The following is a 20,605-nucleotide window of genomic DNA, read 5'->3' as shown; positions in this document are numbered from 1 at the left end:
TATTCTTATCTGACTGGCTCAAGGAAGGAGTTGGCTCCACTACACGCGCTTGATGCCTGAGCTTCTGTCCCACCTTCTCTGAGCCAAAGCAGCTCACAACAGTTTTTTTTTAAATTTTTTTTATTTATTTATTAAAGATTTCTGACTCTTCCCTGCCACAGCCTCCCATTTCTCTCCCCCTCCCTCAATCAAGTCCCCCTCCCTCGTTAGTCCAAAGAGCAATCAAGTTTCCCTGCCCTGTGGGAAGTCCAAGGACCACCCACCTCCATCCAGGTCTAGTAAGGTGAGCATCCAAACTGCCTAGGCTCCCCCAAAGCCAGTTCGTGCAGTAGGGTCATAAACCCATTGCCATTGTTCTTGAGTTCTCAGTAGTCCTCATTGTCCACTATGTTCAGATATGTTTTTACAAATAGCCCAAGCTACCTCAAACTCTACATAGCTCATGCTTAAGTTGAGCTTTAGGTCCCTGCCATTGCATCCCAATTACAGGTGTGTGGTAGACAGTACATATTCCTTGAAAGCTTGACAGTTTGCATAATATCCTTTTTATATAATAGCTTTTATTATTAGTTTCTTTTTTCCACTATTGGAAATAGTGTTGAGTCAAATTCCAGAGTATGAAAACTTCTGTACATTTCTGATTGCTTCTTGGGTTAAGACCTATATGTATTATTAAGTTCCTTTCCAAAATAATTCTGCCCGCTTATAGCTTCTCCTACCAGTTCAGTATTGTGCTTGTCTAAATTGAATGACTTGGTGTCTTTGAACTGTCGGGCTGATTATTTTTAGCTCATAGAATTGTGAAGCAGAAGCAAAAGCAGCTCCAACCCTCTGATTATCCACTCTGGAAATGATAACAGTTACTGATTCTGCCATTTTCACATCGTTTGGCCTCAGTTCCCCCCTGGGCTTTTATGTTGTGCGATGTTGATGTGGGTGTTGTGTGAATGCTGAGTTCCTTAACTGAGAATGGTGTGTCCTATGAATACACTCGCATAGGTGGTCACAACTCTAAAAAAGTGGATATTTTAAAGTCAGTAATCCCGAGAGAGAGTAACAGAGCAAGAAACAGTGTTGTTCGGCAGCATCCAAGTGACAGGCATGCCATGAGGACGTCTGTGTGTAGCATGCAGACTGAGGACTGCGGGCTTCCTTTTCCTGCTTTCCTGTGTGCATTCTTTTAAGATTCTTTATGTGACTTGAACCACTTGAAATGCCAGATGAAATATGCTCTCATATGCTTCAGTTCTGGAAGCCTCTTCCAGCTCTTATTTATGTCTGGTGATAATGCTTTTGAATCCCACTCGAGTGCTCAGCTAGACCTATTCAGGTCATAGTTAGGTCACTTGATGCCATGAGAATACCAAGGATGCTACTTCTTAACTACTTCCTTCTCGATAGGTCTTTCTTCTTGAACGCTTCCCTCTTCGCTCTCTGCTTATTCTGTTGTCACTAGAATCTTAGTCTCCAATAACACAGTCTTCCTGCAGAAGACATCTCAGACTCAGAGGTCTATGAGTCATACTGGTTTTATTTTTTATTTAATTTATTTATTTATTTTGTGTGTGTGTGTGTGTGTGTGTGTGTTTTGCCTTGACTGTGAGACCTAGGAATCCCAAATCCCTGGGTGGCTCATTTGAATTCATCTGTTTGTAATGGGCTTTGCTCAGCGCTGTAGCTTTTGAGAACTCTTAAGTCAGTCAGCTGAAATTCTGGAAGTGTTTTCTCCAAACAAGGTGAAATCTGGGAACTCAACTTGTCTGAAAGGTTAGGAGTGGTTTCCTGAGGTTCGGATATGTATGGGGTCATTGTTTGTGTGGTGGTAGGAGAGACCATGTCTACATGGTGTGGCAATGAGTTTCTGATCTGGCCAGGAGGTCGGAAACCCAGAACCTATTTTGTCCAAACTGATAACTATGTTGTTCATTCTGGTTGCTCTGATCTAAACTATCATCTTTTATTTTTTTGTAAAATCAGATTGAATTAAGTCATTTTGAATTCTAAAATTATATGTATTTTTCATTCTCTCCTAGTTCCCCTTATCTCTAAATAACATTTTTCTGCCTTGTTAGTCTTTACCCGTGCATAATAATAAATATTTTTAGTTACATAGAGATTAAAGAGCATCAGATGTAATTCATTTAAAAGGTAGATGGTTAGGTGTAGCGGAGATAACAGAATATTAAAAATATGATACATGCTAATAAAACACTGGTTAATGGGAGAGGCCGTGAGCATGCAGTAGGGTTTTTATAATTTTGTACCACAGTCCTGTTCATATGAGGCAAACCGCATATTATAAAACTCGTAACTCTTTGAAATCTTGGTCCCAGTAATAGAGCAGGATGACTTATTTTTGATCTATCCCTCCCATAAATACAATTTAGAAGCTCTAAGGGAGACCAGATAGAATAAAGATAGCAGCTGTAATCAGCGATTGCACACTGATCCAGACACTTCATAATTTCCCAAACATTTCTCCTCCTGGTAGCCTGGAAAAGAGGCCGCCGTTATTCTTATGTTCCCCTCTTGCAGCTGTGGACATGGCAGCACACAATACTGGACCTTGAATCAAGGCTGTGTGATTTTGGAGCCCACTCTCTTTGCTGCCCAGTGTGAAGACAAAAGTCTAGGTGAGGAGATGAGGCAAGAGAATGGCCCAACTCCAAGAGCATCTGGTGTAACTATGGCCTTGAAGCAGACATTTGTAGACAGGAGAGGAAGTGTCCTTGCCTTCTCAGCTCTTACTGTGACACTCTTTTTTTCTAGTGTTCATTTGTTCCACTCAGCCAGGCACTAGGACGTTCGGGAGCTGAATTCTTGCCATTGTCCTGGATCAAATCTCCCACCAAAGTGTTAGTTTCCCCAGCTCGTTCTCTCTGTTTGTTGCACAAGACTCAAATATAGAAAGGCAGAGGAAACAGGAGTTTGTGGCCACCATAAATCTTTACCTACTCCATATAAACCTGAGGCAGGCATAGAACTTAAAGCTGAAACGGGCTGTACCAAGAGGCAACAACAACAAAAAGAAATAAAACAAGAAATAAAAAAGGGAAAAAAGAGGAAAGAAAGACAGAGAACAGGGACGGTGCATGCGCACTGTGCAGACTGAATGCTTTTGTGGTCAGATTTGCTGTGGATCAAAAAGACCACGTTTTTAAGTCCCAGCTTTTCCTCAGCTAGACTCTTTGCATTAAATTAAGGCTCCCCAGTTCGACCCAAAAGACCAGAAAATCCCATCAGTCATCTCGGCTTGGGAGTTAAATTCAGAAGTGTAGGAATGGCTGTTTGGATTGGAAAGGTGACTCCATTTCTTACCGGTAGTCCTGATAGTCCATCTGCAATGCTGTGCTTGCACCCCGGGCCATGCTAGTTAAAAGTCCCCTGGGTTCCCTGATGTGGGGACTTGTTCCTTTGGGTCCTCTGCCTCTTTGGGGGTGATTTCTTATCTCTGCTCTGTGGTAGAAGTTAATTTTCTCCTGCTGGACCCCTTTTGTTGGGCCTACCCTTTGGGGGACCTCGGCAGTTGTGATGAGAAAGAGGCTTGGGTGTCTGCCTGTTTCAGGGAAAAGGAGTATGTGTTTAGGGACCCTGAGTTTGTTGGAGTGATGTCTTTTTTTGCCACCTTCAAATACATTTTCCCCACCTTCTTCCTCCCCTCTCCGTTTTCAATTCTTCTTGCTGTCTGGGATCTCTCATTTTTACACATCGGTCCTCAGCTATCTTTCTTCCTTGGAGCTGTCATACACTCCTTTTATGTCCTCCCCTCCCTTCTGCCTTGAATCCCCTCTCCCTTCCGCTTACTCTTCATTTTCTCCCTTGTTCTTCCCGGAATTTGTTGTCGTCATTGCTTTGTTTTGAGACAGTATCCTCGCATCCTAGGGGCCTGGAATTTAGGATGCCCTTGAATTCCTGTTGGTCCTCCTGCCTCAGTCTTCCCAGTGCTAGGATTACAAGCATGGACCATCACACCTGGTTCTCAACTTTTTTTTTTTCCTATTTTTCTCCAAATTTTCTGAGCAAAAGAAAATGGTGTCTTTTGCAGTTAATTAACTTTTTTTTCACATTTATTCCCAGGTTAAATAGAGTTTAAAGGCTATAATAAATTTTTCTTGATCAGTGAGTGTTAGTGGGGTATAGCTTTTGTTTTTAAATATATTTACATTTGATGAAAACTTGACAGTTGTCAGATAGTGGTGGTGCACAACTTTAAAGCCAGTACTTGGGGGGCAGACACAGGTGGATCTCTGATTTCGAGGTCAGCCTTGTCTACAGAGTAAGTGTCAGGACAGCCAGGACTACACGGAGAAACCCTGTCACAAAATAAATAAATAAATAAATACAAAAACACTTGACTGTTTTTTTCTTTATGAATCTCTAATCTTCTATAAATATCTGAAATGGTTAAAATTTAAAATTATGATTGTTTCCTTCAAAAGACTTTTAAAATCTTTTACATAATTTTTATGAGGCTTGTTTCAAAATGTTTCTGAATAACTGGTATATGAATTGAATAACTGGTAGATGTTTTAAATTGGGTTGTAGGGTTGTTTGTGACAACTCGCTGCCCAGGAGAGCTGTGTGACCTTGGACAAGCCATTAAAATCCGTGTCTCATTTTCCTCATCTGTAGAGTGAAGAGAGCATTGGTTCCCACTTCACAGAGTCCTTGGAAGGAGTAAATGCGTTATATAAAACAACACAGGTCAGGACTTGGCACAAAGCAAATGACCGGTTGTTGTGTTGTCATTATTTAAAAAGCAAAGTGCAAGGAAGTTAAAAGCAAAAACTTATTTTCCCCATTATAGTGTTGCAGACAGTGTTTAGTGGTTATAATGAGCCTGCCTTTGGAGTCAGCCTGACCCGAGTTTTAATCTGAGCCCTTCCTCATCTTGTAGCCCAACCTTTTCTCTGGGTGGCATTTGAATAATGCTGTCTGCCTCGTGAGCATGAGAATCACAGGCAAGTGTAATGAAGCATGTAAGATACCTTGGCATGCAGGTGACACACCATAAGTGATCTTTGTTATCTTTGCATTAAAGTATAGTTTGGAATTAGGCTTGGTGGTGTATGCTCGTAATTCTAGTACTCAGGGTGCTGAAGCAGGAGAACCATGCCTGCACTGTATAGCAAGACTTTGGTTTAAGAAAAAAATAACAAAAACCCAAAACAAATTAAATAAGCCAACAAGCCTAATTGGTACATTTTCATCTAGTCTTTATTTGCATATTTCAAACACTGATGTCCACATTATTAGTGCAATTATACATCTTTTTTCAAATAACATTTCATCACAAATGCCTTTATACTAATTACATAAGCTTCGAAACCATCATTTTGAAGTTTCATTAAGTAGTTATAGCTTATTTTGCTGTTTAGTACTGAACATTGAGGTTATTTCTAATTCACAGTGCTTTTCAATGTATAATGTCACAAAGGGACACAAGGTGAAACATCTGGAGGCTAGACCCTTTTATGTTTGTAATGCTGTCTTTGAAAAGATTAACTGAAGAACGCCTACAAATGTAACGGTTTCCCTGGTCTTTGTAAAGTTCCCTGTTTCTTGCTGAGTGAATTCCAGATGGAATGTATGGAATGTACTACTCTATCCTCAGGACCCAGAAATTCCTCAGGGCTCAGTGGATATTTATTGACTTAAAGAACACATTATTATATTATTTTCCAGAAATGGTAATAATTTTATGATTCTATTCTCTTTTTATTTAATATTAAAGCAGAGTAATTTCTTTCCAAATACAGAAACAATGGGGTGGGAAAAAGAACATTAGGCACGGGTAATATATTTTATATATGACCGTTATTATTATCTATTGAATTTTAGTTAGTGTAGAAAGGAGTGGTTTTCAATGTGGCATCTTCATACCTGTATATGTATGTATTTTGTTACTATTTGGACAACCACACTTTTCTCTCCTCATCCCCACTTCTATCCTCTTACTAGGTTCCTTTCAATCTGTAAATAATTCCTCCTGTCTTTATGTCATACATATTTCATGAACCTCTGTTGATTCACCCTTCAGACTTTTTCCTCCCTTCTGATAATCTTCCTTTTACTTTATAGTCAGTATAACATATACCTATATAAATACATATAATTTAAATCTACATTCTGTATATGAGATAAAGCCTACAATATTTGTTTTTCTGAGTCTGGTTTTTGCTTACCAAATGATCTCCATTTTCATCCATTTTCCTGAAAATGCTTAATTTTGTTCTTTATGACTGAGTTATGGTATATACATATAACGAACCCCTGTTGTGTGAATACCACATTTCTTTTTTCCGGTCGTCTGTGGGATGGGCCTTTAGACTGAATAGTAAACAGTAGACATGGATGTGCAAGCATCTCTAGTGTGATGACGTGGGAGCCAGAGTGCTTTGCATGCTTTGTCTTATTCAGATGGCTCAACCCTTGTCTGTGGTGGGTACCCTAAAATCAGTCTGTAATAAATGAGAAGGCATAGACAGGTGAGTTTCCTTGCCTAAGACCACACAGGGGGCAAGACTTAGTGCTATATTCAAATCAGGTGGTTAGATCTCTGTCTTAACTAAAGAGGAGGCTCCATACATGCTTGATTTCAAGTGGGAAAAATTATTATTACCGTGTCTCTGCTATGAAAATGTATGGTCTTGGTCTTAACAGTGCTGGAGATTAATCCCAGGGCTTCCTGCCAGGCAAGTGCTCTGACACTGAGCTTCAGCCCCTAGGCTAAGCGGCTTTAAGACAGAGAACCACCCAGTTTCTCTAGCTCACTCTCCTAGCAGCCCACGTCTTCACGTCTGCCATGTAACAGGAATTTCCCAGAGAACCCAAATTGGCCAGTTAAATTCCAAGTGAGGTAAATAAATTGAAGAGTTGTCCCCACCTTGAGGATTTCACATGAATTTCTCCACAAGAGCTGCAATTGCTTTCAATGCTTGGTTTTAAAGGAAATTCCTTTAAATACCTTTGTGCCAAAGGAAAGAATTTTAAATACTTCTTTATCAAAGGAAAGACGTTCATAATATTTTCTGCATCGAAGACAGGTTTAGAGCTTCATCCACGTGGGAGTTATTAATCCGTGGAGATTTATCTGAGACTAAGCAGAGGATATGACCCTAGGAGTCCACCAGTCAAAACACTGCCTGCGTAATTGGTTGACTTGGTGAAGTGACTTTTGAAAACTGCTACGGTTCTTCAGATTTTCTTTACCAGTTACTAGTTCCTGACAGGAACCGGGGATTTTAAAATACCAGTTTGCCTAAGCGCTGCCAGACTTCGCCTTCCGAAAGCTTGAGGTATGGTGACGTACAGTTAGTTCCAACTCCCAGGAGGCTGAGGCAGAAGGATTTCAAGTTTAAAGACAGACTGGGCTGCATAGCAATACCCTGTATGAAAAACCAAAACAGAACAAAACAGAATTAAATAAGACAAAAACAAGTAAACAAATAAAACAAACAGCTAGTCAAACAAATGAAGTCAGTGCTCCTTCACCTTTAAATCGGTGCGGAAAGATTTTTGTCTTTATCATTTAGTGGCTTTCTTCAATGTTGCCATTATTCGAAGATCGCTTCTGGAACTCTTCACGGCTTCCTTGTGTGCCCCTCCACAGAGTGTATGATGATGATGAAGGCCACCATCATATGTTGACTTTTCATTATATTGCCATTAATTTTGGCACTGTAGCTCCCCAAAGGGACTTAGTACTTTGCTCATCTGTGTTTTTTGTCCCCAAGAAATAAATAATGGGCATGGTTAGCACCAAAAGACCTTTAGTGATGTGGCAAATGAGAAATGCCCCTGATAGCCAATAGCCTCAAGTATCTGAGCCCTTGGTCCCCAGTGGGCTGCACTGCTTGGGGAGCTTTATGGAACCTTTAGGAGGCGGAACTTTGAGGGAGGAAGTATGTCTGAGGCTGGGCTTTGTGACTTGAAAACCCCACTTCCAGTTCTCTTTGCTCTTTGCATGGAGTTGAGCTATGATCCCCACCATCACGGATTCTCCCTCTGGATCTGTAAGCAAGGACAAGTATGCTCTTCCTTCAGTTGCTTTTGGTCATGGTGTTTTGTTAGAGCAACACAAAGTCACCAAACAAGTGGGAGACAAATGCTGGTTGGACAGCCGGCCAAGATGTTCTATACATAGACAATTTATTGGGGCAGAAATGCTTCCTGTGGGTATGCTTGGCTTCTATCGGGCCCGGCAGTGAGACTCCTGCTAGAAAAGCAGTTGGAGGTGTGGTGAGATGCTTTGATCTGAGGATATTGCAAACACTGCTTGTGCTTTGTTCTCATTCTGTTTCTCCTAAAGCTAGAACATTAAGACTTCATGGCAATAGTGTGAAAGCCGCAAACACATCTTTCCTCCCCCTCCCACCCCATTTTCTCTTCCGTATGACCCAGGTTGGTTTTGAACTTGATGTGAAATGGAGCCTGGCTTTGAACTACTAATCCCTCGGTCTCTACTTCCAAAGTGCTGGGATTGTAGCAGTGTGCCACTACACTGGGCGGCAAACAAACCCTTTAAAGGCCTTAGGACACTAAGAGAGTCACTCTAGATTCTGCTTCTTCCTAGTCAGGCACATTACTGACAAAATTTCGAGTTTCACTTCTTCTGTGTTACTAGCTCAGACGGGGCATGAGGATTGATGAGTCCTGGAGTATTGTGTGCTCAGCATGGCAGAGCAGAGGGCTTTGCCTGCCTGCTGAGGACCAGCTCTTCCCTGGACCCAGATTCTATTTGTATTTGTTTCTGGTGTTGACCAGTGCTGTGACCAGATGTTGCTCACCATCTGGTATGTCAGCAGTCATGAAAGCACCAGTAGTGTCTCTGAGGTGATGTAATGAGCAAGGGAAAGACACTTTGAATGTACAGATGATGGAGGTGGGACTCTGGTGGCATTTCTTGTGGGCCACTGGACACTGACTGAAGAGGGCCTTGTGGTGAAAGACACCCTCATCCCGTATCCCCATCCTCCACCCCTCACCCTCCATCTCCCCACCCCATCTTGGGTCACAGGGAGACTAGAAGGTTCAACACTGTTAATGCAAGCGTGTTGTATACAAGTGGCTTTAGATGTCCCATTCAGTTCTTTTTCTTAATAGTTTAATTAAATTTGTTTTATGTGCATCGTGTGTGAAGATGTCGTATCCCCTGGAACTAGAGTTACAGACAGTTGTGAGCTGCCATGTGGGTGCTAGGAATTGAACCCATGTCCTCTGGAAGAGCAGCCAGTGCTCTTAAATGCTGAACTATCTCTCCAGCCTCATTTCATTTCATTCTTCAAGGTAGCATTGCAAAGCAAAAATGCTTCTTCTGTTCCCTCCACCCAGGCAAGCAAGTAAATGCATTGAGGTGAGTGCTCATTGTAAAAACAGCTGGAGAAATCCAGGTTGAAATCCAGGTTGAAGTTCTAGGCCGGCCACTTGACAACCGTCTGGCCCTAAGTGCTCACTATTCTAGGTCTGTCACTCCGTAACCATGTGGCCTTAAGTTCTCACTCTTCTGGGTTTAGGAACTGATACTTAGTTCAAAGGAAACACCTGACTTGAAGATGTGTAAATATTACTGACTTACACAGAAGCATGACTGTGGGCTAGGGTGGAAATAAAAAAAAAAGAATTATCTAGGAATCTGTTGGCAACAGTTAGATTTTGTACATTCTGTTGCTGACAATTCATTGATAAAATGTGCATACACTATGACTTGCTATTTTATTTCAGAACAAGGAAGGAAAAGGAGAAGCTACGCTTTGGCTTAAGTTTGATGAGTGGGGGCCAAAAATGTCTGCTAGAAGGAAATTGATAGAATCCTTGTTATTTTTTAGTGTGTTGCAACAAGAGTAGGTAATGGGGCCCCCTGGTACGAGGCACCTCCAGTAGCTCTGCTGGAGGAGAAGAGAGAACGCCATGTCATTAGGACCAACACAGACAGGGTGAGGAGTAGGGAACGTGTCCCATGGATGGAGACTTCTAAGCGAATGTGGGTGTTCAGTTGCAGGATGCTCTCAGGTGGGGTGTGGCTCTGTGTGAGAGGCTGGCCTTGATTAATGGCAAGAGAAAGCTGTGTTTCACATGAAGTTCAAGCCAGGAGAAATAAAACAATGTACAGGTCACATATCTAGACAGCCAAAATTGAGACAGGTTGAGCCATGTTGGACAGTGAAGGAAGAACTTAATAATAGAAGCATACCAGGGACTTAAAGCTTGTCAGGTTGGGTTTTATCGGGGAAGGGGGCCATGAAAATAACGGTGCCATCTTTCCTCCTGTAGATTTGGCTGTAGATTTCTTTAAATCAAACAGGTCACTTTCAACCCTTTGTTAAAGATTTTTTTTTTCTAGTTTAGAAAATATAAGGTCTTTCCCAAGTTTTAGATTTTCTTATTTGGGGACATAGTATTTCCTGTTGCAAATTGTGAGACATATTCTTCTTCAGGAGAGAGAAAGATTCATAATTGAAGCAGAGGTATCCGAATCATTGTAGCAGTTAGTGTTATGCAGTTCCAGCTAAAGATTTGGAGGTGATTAATGAAAATAAAAATGAATCTTGCTGGAGACTGTATCAGCTACTATTGGGAAAAGTATATCAAAGCTGTATATTGTATCTGATTCTTCCTACTTGAAAAGTATTGTATTTGAGATAATTCATAGATGTGATTAGATATTGACTCACATTAAAATTCATGACATTTTGTTTGGGAACAGGACTAAAATATCTGATTTGTTTATCAGAAATTTTGAGCCCAAGTCAACAGGGAAGGGAGAAAATCTCTTGGTCCAGGTCCAGCATTGTAATAGGAGTTTCTCACTCTCATTAGAACTTCCAGCCTAGCTGAATTCTAGACCCTTCTGCTTGATTGCCTTGAGTCAAATGGAGGCTCTGTTTCTTAGTTACTGTGTGATTTTGGATGAGATGCTTAATGTCTCTGAGCTTTGGTGTCATCCCCAAGCACAGATAACAATCCTTTAGTTCAATTGGAAGCTAGAGGAGCTTTTCTCTGGGAAGGTTCTCTCACTGTTTGGCACCCTGCATGGGCTAATACATTTTTATTATTGTTATTTGGTACTATTCCAGTTTTGTAGATGAAGGTAGCTCTAAATTGAAAAAACTTGGTCATCAGATTAAAAGATGCTTTACTGTGATAAAATATCTCTTTCTGGAGAGCTATGCTCAGTGTTTTTTTCATAGTCGGGTGAGAATGTAGGACATAGATAGCTTCCTCCATTCATTCCTCCCTTTCTCCATTTCTCTTTCTCTCCCTCTTTTCCCTCACGAATGATGCCTATACTTTTGGGTTCTAGTGTGGGTAGGAGTCGCCAGTGACCGCTCATGGGAGTTTTCTTTGATCTCATGGAATATGCCTTTTCATGGGGTGACAGATAAGACTGGGAATTTTAGGAGCTTGAGAATTGCTATAAAGACAGTGGGATATAGAGACTTGATCTAGACTGGCTGGTCTGTATGAGCAGGGGTGGCTACAGTAATAGGCCTTCTCAGAGTAGGGGCTAACTCATTTGAGCTGAGGAAGCTGCAGAGGGTGAGGAGGGCTGCCACTTGAAGACCTGGAGCCTTGCCTCAGTGAGAACCGCGGGTGAGAAAGAAGGCACAGGTTTGTTTCTGAGTGGGAAGCAGGCATGTGAGCCATGTACATGATCAAAGGAGAATGTGGAGGGAGGGTTGTGTCTGGAGGACTGGAAAAACACTGGCCAGACAGGGCCCGATGAGTATAGTTAGGGCCACAGGTCACGTTGGGAGTTGAGGCAGCCAAGTGGTGTTACTTTATCTTATTCATGTCTTCAGAATTCTGTGTTGTTAACAAGATGGTTCTGAACAAGTTCTATAGAAGCCATCTTAATGGAAAATAGGAGTTGAAGGGTAATGAAGTTTTTGAATGAAATTGGATGCAAATCTTTTTGTTAAGTGGTGAGTTATTTTGTCTATCTATCATCTATCTATCTATCATCTATCTATCTATCTATCTATCTATCTATCTATCATCTATCTATTACCTATTTTTAAGATTTATTTATTTGTTATGCATACAGTGTTTGATCTGAATGTACACCTGCATGCCAGAAGAGACCCCAGATCTCATTACAGATGGTTGTGAGCCACCATATGGTTGCTGGGAATTGAACTCAGAACCTCTGGAAGAACAGCCACTGCTCTTAACTGCCGAGCCATCCCTCCAGCTCATGGCCAACGATTCTATAACGCAAACTTCCACATTGAAAAGTATCTCTTTTTGACCTGGTTGTGCTCCTGGCTCTTTCCCTGTTATTCCTCCTTCTTTCTTCCTCTCATGCCTTCATCCTTTCCTTGTTTTGTCCCTTCATCTCTGCGGCAGCTCTTGTGATGCTGAATCAACCTCCCACTCGCATTTCACAGATGCTGACCATGAGTACGATTCATTCAGATCAGTTCTTCCTAAACTCATCATTTCTAGCATTCAGAAGTCATATGTTGATAGGTTTTATAACTCATCAGCATTGAACACCTACTGTGTGTTGAATTCTGCCCAAGGTACCGGAATTCAAACATAAGCAAAATTTGCACCCTAACTGAGCAGCTTGCCATCTCTTCTAAAGTGGTAGGAATACAAATAGATTATTGACTGGTTAGCTAGTGGATTCATTCATTCATTCATTCATTCATTCAGTGCAGTTACTGTGCATCTTCTGGGAACCAAGGCTGTGCTCTTCCACAGAATGCATCCCTTTTGGTTTGCCTGTTTCTTATTCTCTGTGTGTTGCAGTGGAAGTTGGGAGTGGGTGTGGGGTTCTCACATGCCATGCTGTGTATGTGGCGGTCAGGACAACTTTGTGAAGTAGTCTCTTCACCTTTTTACCTTTGTTCTAGGGCATCAAACTCAGGTGGTTAGACTTTTGCTAATCTACTTCATCATCCCATCCCCTCTCAACAGGATCTCACTTATCTCAGGCTGATCTTAAACTTGCTGTGTTGCCAAAGATGACCTTGAGTTTGTGATCCCGCTTCCACTGCCCCCTGAATGCTGGGATTGCGTGCATATGGCACTGCACTTGGTTTAAGCTGTGCTGAGGATGGAGCTTTGTTCATGCTGGGAACTGGGGAGGCTGTATCTCCAGCCTCGCAGGATTGCAGGCGGATTTAGGGCAAGCACGGCTCGTTAATTGCAGGGTATTTGCCATAAACTAGCATTTTGACATTGGGAATTATGGTAATCAGATTAAACAGGGTTTTACCCAAATTTTAGAACAAGCCCGCGTCACCATCTCTCTTCCAAAAGGAGGCAGTTGCGGCATAAAGAATTTTAAATTTTGCCCAAAGTTTCACAGCAAGCTTGGATGTGACCCAGATGTCTCCAATAGAGCCATTAGCCAATTACAGTGTCATTTGTGGCTACATAGGAGGTTTCATGTGCTGGTGTCCCTTCCAGGAAGACGTGGCGTTAAGGAGAAGAAAGTGTGTGGATGTGAGTGGGGAACCAGGGGCTCGAAAGACGGGGTGTATAATCATCCTGCTTCCTTCTCTGTTCTGTCCAGTTTCTCATGGTGACTGCTGAACAGTGAGAGCGCTGTGTGCAGCCCCCACCCCAGCGCCTTTTCTGAACCTTCTCGGGCTCTCTCTTCACCTTCTCTGGTGTCTGTGGCTCATAAGCAACCTTGTAGTTACTCAGTCTCTCCTCCTCCGGTTGTTCTTCCGGCTTGTCTCTTCTTTTGTACCTGACCTCTCCTTCCCTTTGTCTTTCATGTGGTTTTTCTTCTATAAGTTACAACACTTTTCAGAGATTTGCTTGCTTTTTTTTTTTTTTTTTCACGAGACTATGACCTCTGAGTAGGGACATCATGTCCTCTTGGATCTCTCTGCTGCTGGCAGCAGCCTCATACACACAGTGGCAGCTGGTACTGTGGACAGTGTCTTAATTAGGTTTTCTATTGCTGTGATAAAATACCATTGACCAAAAGCAACTTGGGGAGGAAAGGGTTTATTTTGCTTTCACTTCAACATTACAGTCCATCATGGAAGGAAGTCAGGGCAGGAACTTAAGGCAGGAAGCCAGAGGCAGGAGCTGAAACAGTCCATGGAGGAATGCTGCTTACTGGCTTGCTCCTCTCTGCTCATTCGGTTTTGTTTTGTTTTTGTTCTTTTAAAAATGTATATCTCAATACTACCTGCCAAGGAATAGTACCATCTGCAGTGGGCTGGACCCTTCTTTATTAATCAATCACCAGACAAGGAAATGTCCCACTGGCTTGCCTACAGGCAATCTTATGGAAGCATTTTCTCAAGTGGGTTCCCTCCTCTCAGATACTCTGGCTTGTGTCAGGTTGATAAAAATTTAGCTAGCACAGGTAGTATTTGCTCTGAAGCCATGAACCACAAGAAGGGAGTTCTTTCCAGTGGGGTCTTTGACATCATTTTTCTTATTACTGTGATAATTAAGTGAGCAGCTCTCTTATTAAGAGCTCGGCATGGGTGTGCCTCTGGGGAACCACTCTGATGCCTGTGATTTTTGTAAGGTCTCAAATGACTCCCTTTGGAGCCTCTCAGGCAAAATCAGATGCTTCTTGAGGGAGCGTCAACTTGATTGTAAAATAAACACACTGCCTAGATCTAATCATCTTTGATGCTACCTCTCCTGAAGACACACTTTGGTCTTGCAGTGATCAGGGGTTTCTTAGAAACAGAGAAGGGTGTGTGTGAAGGATTTCAAACTGAAAGCTTCCGAGACTAAAGAATGGGAGTACCTTTAGGTCTTGCCGTCCTGGCATTAGCGACATGAGGCCCTGAGGCGGCTTTCTTGCCTGTGTATTGACAAATGGGAAAGATGGCCTAGTAAGAGAGGAAAAAACATTCCGAGGGCAGAGATATAATAAAATCAAGCTGGTTTATAGTTTGTCAGTCCAGAAAAGCTTTGAAAGCATGTCTGAAAGGTGGGTGCACTTAATGTTGACTCTGCATGCAGGCCGCAAATTGTGGTAAGGGGTATAAATTTAGCCTCTTTAAGTCTCATGGGGGGGGGGGTAAGATTGGAGTGTTAGAATGAACTTTATTTGAAAGCACTATCAAGTGGGCTTTGGCTTGGCCCCTCCTTCTCAAGAAAGGTGCCGAATAATGCCTGGCCTACTGTTCGGATTTTTCGTTTCCTTAAATTTACTTTATAAGCCTTTTCCCCTGCCCTCACTCTCCCCTTTCTGTATCTTAACCGTTCTTCTTCAGAGTAAAGTGTATGAGAGGGGGAGCAAGGGAAAGAGAAATCAGCTGTCACATTGTGAACGTAATTGATTCAATAAATAACGTCTTGGAATTCCCAGGGCAAAGCTTGGAATCTTTATTTCCGTCAATTAGTGGCCTGGTAAGTGGTGGAGGTCTTAATTTAGACAGATGAGACAGTTTATGGATTAGTTCTCTTTTCCCAAGGAAGAATGTGCCTTCCGTGTTTTAAAGACACACCGTCTGGATGTGCGCAGCTGCTCCGAAAAAAGAACTTCTGTCAAGGCGGTTCCTGTTCCTCCTGGAAACAGGCGGGCATTTCATTATTGGGGGTGAGGTTGTTGGAACGTGAAAAGATTGAAACAAGAAAGGAAATTCCTTGTAAATTCTATTAGGACAGGGACTTTTTCTTTGCTGTTTACCATTAACATCCAGTGTACATGGTGGGCACACAGTAAATATTACTCAGACATATTGTTGGATAAATGACAGTGGAAGTGAACCTGGTCTGGGTCTTAGAATTGGGTTAGATTTTTGTCCCACTACTTGTTGCAGCTTTGGTCCCCACTTCTTCCCCAGTGACGTAGGAAGCTAGGTCTTTTTAAGATTTATTTTTCATCATATATTTTTGTGAGTGTGTATGCATGCGAGCACAGTTGTGTGAGGAGGTCAGGAAAGGGTGCAGGATCTCTTGGAGCTGGGAGTTGCAGGAGGTTGTGAGTTGCCTGATGTGGGTGCTTGTTGAAATAGGAGCGGCAGGGCTGCGTCCCCGGCACCCAGCCGCCCACAAGGCTAGCTTATGCCCAAAATAATTACACGGAAACTGTATTCTATTAAACACTGCCTGGCCCAGCTAGTTCCAGCTTCTTATTGGCTAGCTCTTACATATTGTTCTAACCCATTTCTAATATTCTGTGTAGCCCACGAGCTGGCTTACCAGGGAGGATCTTAACCTGCGTCTGTCTGGAGCGGGAGAATCATGGCGACTCCTCGACTCAGCTCCTTTTTCCCAGCATTCTGTTCTGTTTACTCCACCCACCTAAGGGTTGGCCTATCAAGGGGCTTAGGCAGTTTCTTTATTAATAAGAAATCACTCCCACATCAGGTGCTGGGAATTGAACCCAGGTCCCCTGCCAAGAGCAGTATTCTCTCTGGTTCTACCAGGAGACTGATTTTAAAAGTACAGTTTGAGACAACATCTCCAGGTATGATGAAGGGCCTACTTCATCATGCCCAGATGGGCAGAGCTGGAGGGCATCCTACAAAGCTTCTAATTTGCATTTCAGAATCTCACAAAGTGTGTTATCAACACACAGTTCCAGGCCCTGTCCCTGGATTTTCTGATGAAGTCACTTATGGGGCTGAGGAGCCTGTAATCTCTTTTGTTTGTGGATGGTCCTAGTTGGTTTGGTGTGTTGGGAAGAGATGGCCTCAAAGTCCCCTGACCTTGGTAGTCTAAGGCACTGCTTGGTCAAAGTGACTGCCCTAAGGACCCCAGCTTTGGAAGGGATGTGAGCTGAACATAGGGCTCAAGTCTCCTGGCTCAGATGACTGCTATTGCCCTGTGGTTTGCTGTCCTGGTTCATCTGACAAACCATTCTTCTCAGATCCTTGAATACTGCAGCACTATCTGGGGTGATGGCTCTGGCAGAACTGGAAGGACCTTCAGAATCTTATCTCATTTGTTCTGATTTGGTGTGAAAGATGTGTATCTGTGTATGTGGATGTGTGTGTGTACTTTTGTGCTTGCATGTGTGTTTATGTGTATATATGTAAATGTGTGTATGTGTGTGTGGCGTATGTTCGTGTAGGTATGCTTATATGGGCATACAAGGTTCACATGTTTATACATGCGTGTGGAGACCAGAGGTTTCTGTTAGGAATCTTCCTTGATCATTCATTTTCCACTGTATCTTTTTAAGATGGGTCTCTTGTTTAACCTGGGACCCATGGATTTGGCTAGAATGGCTAAACAATGAATTCGATATATCAATCTGTCTGTCTCTGCTCCCTTGTCTCCCAGTGCTGGAAATATAGATGTGTTATTAACTTTTTTTTTTTTTGGTCTTTAAAAAGAAATGTGTTGGGTGTTTGAACTTAGGTCCCCATCTTCACATGTCAAGCACTTTGACCACTTCTCCAGCCCCTATTTTATTATGTTCCCAAGTGATGCCTTTGATTCCTTCCAATCCCTGTCTCCTAGCTCACACAAGCACCCATGGTGGGTCCCAGCCCTTCTTTCGTGGGCCCACTCAAAATTACCCGGCCCTCTTTGATCTTAAAGCCACAGAGAAACCCTGTATCGAAAAACCAAAAAGAACAACAACAACAACAATAAAAAAAAAAAAGAATCACGTGAAACGTCAAAGATAAAGAGCTCTGGGGCCTCCCCAGAGTCCCATTGAACTCGCCTTTCTGGGAGAGGCTTGGAGAACTGTTTTCAAGTTCTTTTCATTGCTATTATTCTCAAGATTTCTAGTCTGTGTGTAAAGCAGGCCCTTTCCTCCTGGATCCAGTTTTGCCATCTTTAAAACCCTACCTCATGGTTATGCCTCAGTCTCATCTTTCTGTCTGCAAGCTATTCTCTGGCCTGCAGAACTGGTCTCCAAAGTAGGAGAGGAATATCCACTGTCTTCTTTCCTCCAAGAACAGGTGGTAGGCAGGGCGGTGTGGGAAGTCATGGATTGAGCAGTGCAGAAAACGTGTGTGAGGCTGAAACTACGGTGGAGTGCCTGTATGCTTTCCCTGGCATCAGGACATTAGAGCTTTGGGCACATAGCTAAACCTCTTTGAACATCTGTGTTCTAAATAGAAAAGTGGTTTTGTGTGTATTAAACAAGGTGTCCGAGGTGGAGATTTGCTCGTGGAGTGTATTAGAGAGGGCTCTCGGGAGCATCTCTGTAGGAGGAGGGAAGCCTGGGAGGCTGGCTGAGATACAGCTATGCCATGGAGAGCCATGAGGGTGCATTGCCTCTTAAATTTGTTGGCAATTGAGGGAAGAGAGTCATTCTATCTTCATATCCACCAATCATAGGCTATGGGCTGGCACTGGAGAAAGGGCATGACCTCAGGTGATGATCCGCCTTGGCTGAGATGTCTGTGTGCCTGCAGCGGTCCATAATAGGTGCTTGTGGATGGGGAAAGAGTGCCTTCCTCTTGGAGAGCATCTCGGTGGGATACGGCAGCACCTGCTGTCCGTACCAGCGCGCATGAACCTTGGCAGTGAAACCAGCACAATTGTCAGCGTTCGGCAAACATTTACGGTTGCCATTATCCCAACTCTGGCAAGCTGTCCCACTTGTGAGACATTGCTTACCTTGGCTTGGGCTGCTGTCTGATGTTGTAAGCAGATTCCAAACTCTGCTCTGCCCACCTCCTAAACAGCTTTGAGAACACATGGAGAAAGCAGAAGGGGAATTGCTGAGTGAAATATTACGAAAATGTCAGGGATGACTGAGCCCACTTTTCTTCAACGAATATATGCCTGGGACCCGGAGTCCCTGAAGGGAAAAGGTTGTGATAAATGTAACGGTGCTTGTCTATGAAAGATGGCGTTTTGATTTTTCTTTCTTCTCTCCACAGGGAATTAGAATAATGGAGACACTGCTAAAGGAACAGTGTGGTGCTCCCTTAGTGGAATAAAAATCATCAGTGAGTATCAAAAGCAAAATCAGAATTATTTACTCAAGCCATGTTTTCATGCCTATAAACCTGGCATTATGAATCAGCCTCCCTGGGCTATCCGTGCTGTACGTTTCCGAGTGATAGCCATAGAACACTATTTCACAGGCATTTTGTTATCTGCTCAGCAGCTTTATTTGCTTGGCTTTCTGATTTTCAAAGCAGTTTTGTACTGTGCGCCGAGTTACAACTGCTTTCAAATCGCTAAAACTGTTCGGTATAATCGACCATGATTGAGGCCCTTGAGGTGGCAGAGATTTGTAAAGGCCGCTCTCAGGATTAGCTGAAGCTTGCTTGTTGTTCTCAGAACAATAAGAAGGGAGGCTTAAAGCCGTAATTGGGGCAGGAAGGATCACAAGAACAGACTGTGTTGATTGGCCACTAAAACAAATCCATTTTACTAGTCTAGAAACGAATCCCCAAGACCAGAATGCAAAATTCTCCCAAATATGCAGCTTCCTGAATGCTGACCTAAAGTGTGGTGTGACAAAGTTTATGCCCGACCTTATGGGGTGGGTGTCAGTCCAAACAAGGTAAACTGAAAGTATTGTATGTAAATTATCTTATGAGTATACAGTCTATAGGAAAAGAAAATGAAATTAGTGTTTACGCTTGGGTTCTAATCCCAGGGAATCTTATTATGTATGTGCAAATATTGCAAAAATATGAAAAAATTTTTAATCCAAAATACTTCTGGTTCCAGGCAGTTTGGATAAGGGATACGTAATAAACATATACTCCCCACCACCTGAAATGCTGTTTTGAAGGAATCCGAATCTTAGGAATAGTATTTGGGCTCTGGCTTGAATGTCTTGAGTGATTAGGAGTATTTGTCCTGGGCTCAGACTAGCAATTCAGAATTATCTTTGGCCAACTTAAAGGGACACTACAAACAGTTTTCTATAATAAACCTGGTGTTTCAGTTGTAGTATACAATGAAACCGAGAGCAATTAACCAAAGAAGAATTGATAGGCCCCCTTCACACGCTAGTACCTTGAGTTTAAACCCTGCAGCCATGCCTCTGGACAGACACTTGGTTGGAAAGCTGAGTTTCTGTTTATTTGCAAGTTGAACACCCACCATTCTGATGAATGCTTAGCTTTATACACTTGATATAGCATAGATCTCAATGTTACTGTAAGGCTAAAACAGCTAATTTTAGTTAATACAAGCATGGAACATAGTAGGTGCTCATAGAGTGTTAGAATTGAATCTAAATATGGCTTGCTTGTATTGCCACCCTGTTCTTTAAACAGATTGTAAAGAACTTGGCTACATCCCCGTTTTTCTAGGCTACATATTTGTGAGGCTCACTATGTTAGTTACTCTGCCCACTACAGTGATAAAGTACCTTGATGTGGGAGTGTCATATCAATCTGTTGATTTCATTGGTTGAGCAATAAACCAACTGCTTGGCCTCATAGCTTAGAACATAGATGGGAGGAGAAAACAGAATAGAATTCTGGGCGGAAGAGGAAGTGAGGTCAGACTCTGCTCTGCTTCCAGAGGGACCGAACAGCTCTGCTCGCTGGAGCAGAGACACCATGATGGACGGAGGCTAGAATCTTCCCGGTAAGCGCACCTTGGGGTGCTTACACACATCATAAGAAATGGGCTAGTACAGGTGTGAGAATTAGCCTGTAAGGGCTAGAGTTCATGGGCCAAGCAGTTCTTAAATGATTACAGTTTGTGTGTTGTTATTTCGGGCATGAGCTAGCCAAGCGGC

The 20,605-nt window shown here is 42.6% G+C and overlaps 1 protein-coding gene across 7 annotated transcripts in view; it reads left to right on the top strand.

Moving 5' to 3' along the window:
- The window catches only part of Prelid2 (PRELI domain containing 2), an 89,496-nt gene that overhangs the window by 44,900 nt on the left and 23,991 nt on the right, over positions 1-20,605 (top strand). For 3 of the 7 annotated variants that reach the window (XM_050162014.1, XM_050161999.1, XM_050161991.1), the window contains exons 6-7: positions 4,633-4,704; positions 18,780-18,848. In XM_050162014.1, coding sequence (XP_050017971.1) covers positions 4,633-4,704; positions 18,780-18,839 — 132 coding nt within the window. In that variant the 3' untranslated portion in view covers positions 18,840-18,848. Of the gene's footprint in view, positions 1-4,632; positions 4,705-18,779; positions 18,849-19,282; positions 20,596-20,605 lie in introns of those variants that run through there. The other 4 variants (XM_050162029.1, XM_050162022.1, XM_050162004.1 and 1 more) reach the window with 3 other exon arrangements.

This window comes from Alexandromys fortis, unplaced genomic scaffold (genome assembly GCF_014885135.2).
Source record: "Alexandromys fortis isolate MF-2015 unplaced genomic scaffold, M_Fortis_MF-2015_v1.1 scaffold_17, whole genome shotgun sequence".
NCBI lineage: Eukaryota > Metazoa > Chordata > Mammalia > Rodentia > Cricetidae > Alexandromys > Alexandromys fortis.
This window is presented reverse-complemented; position numbering and strand designations above follow the sequence as displayed.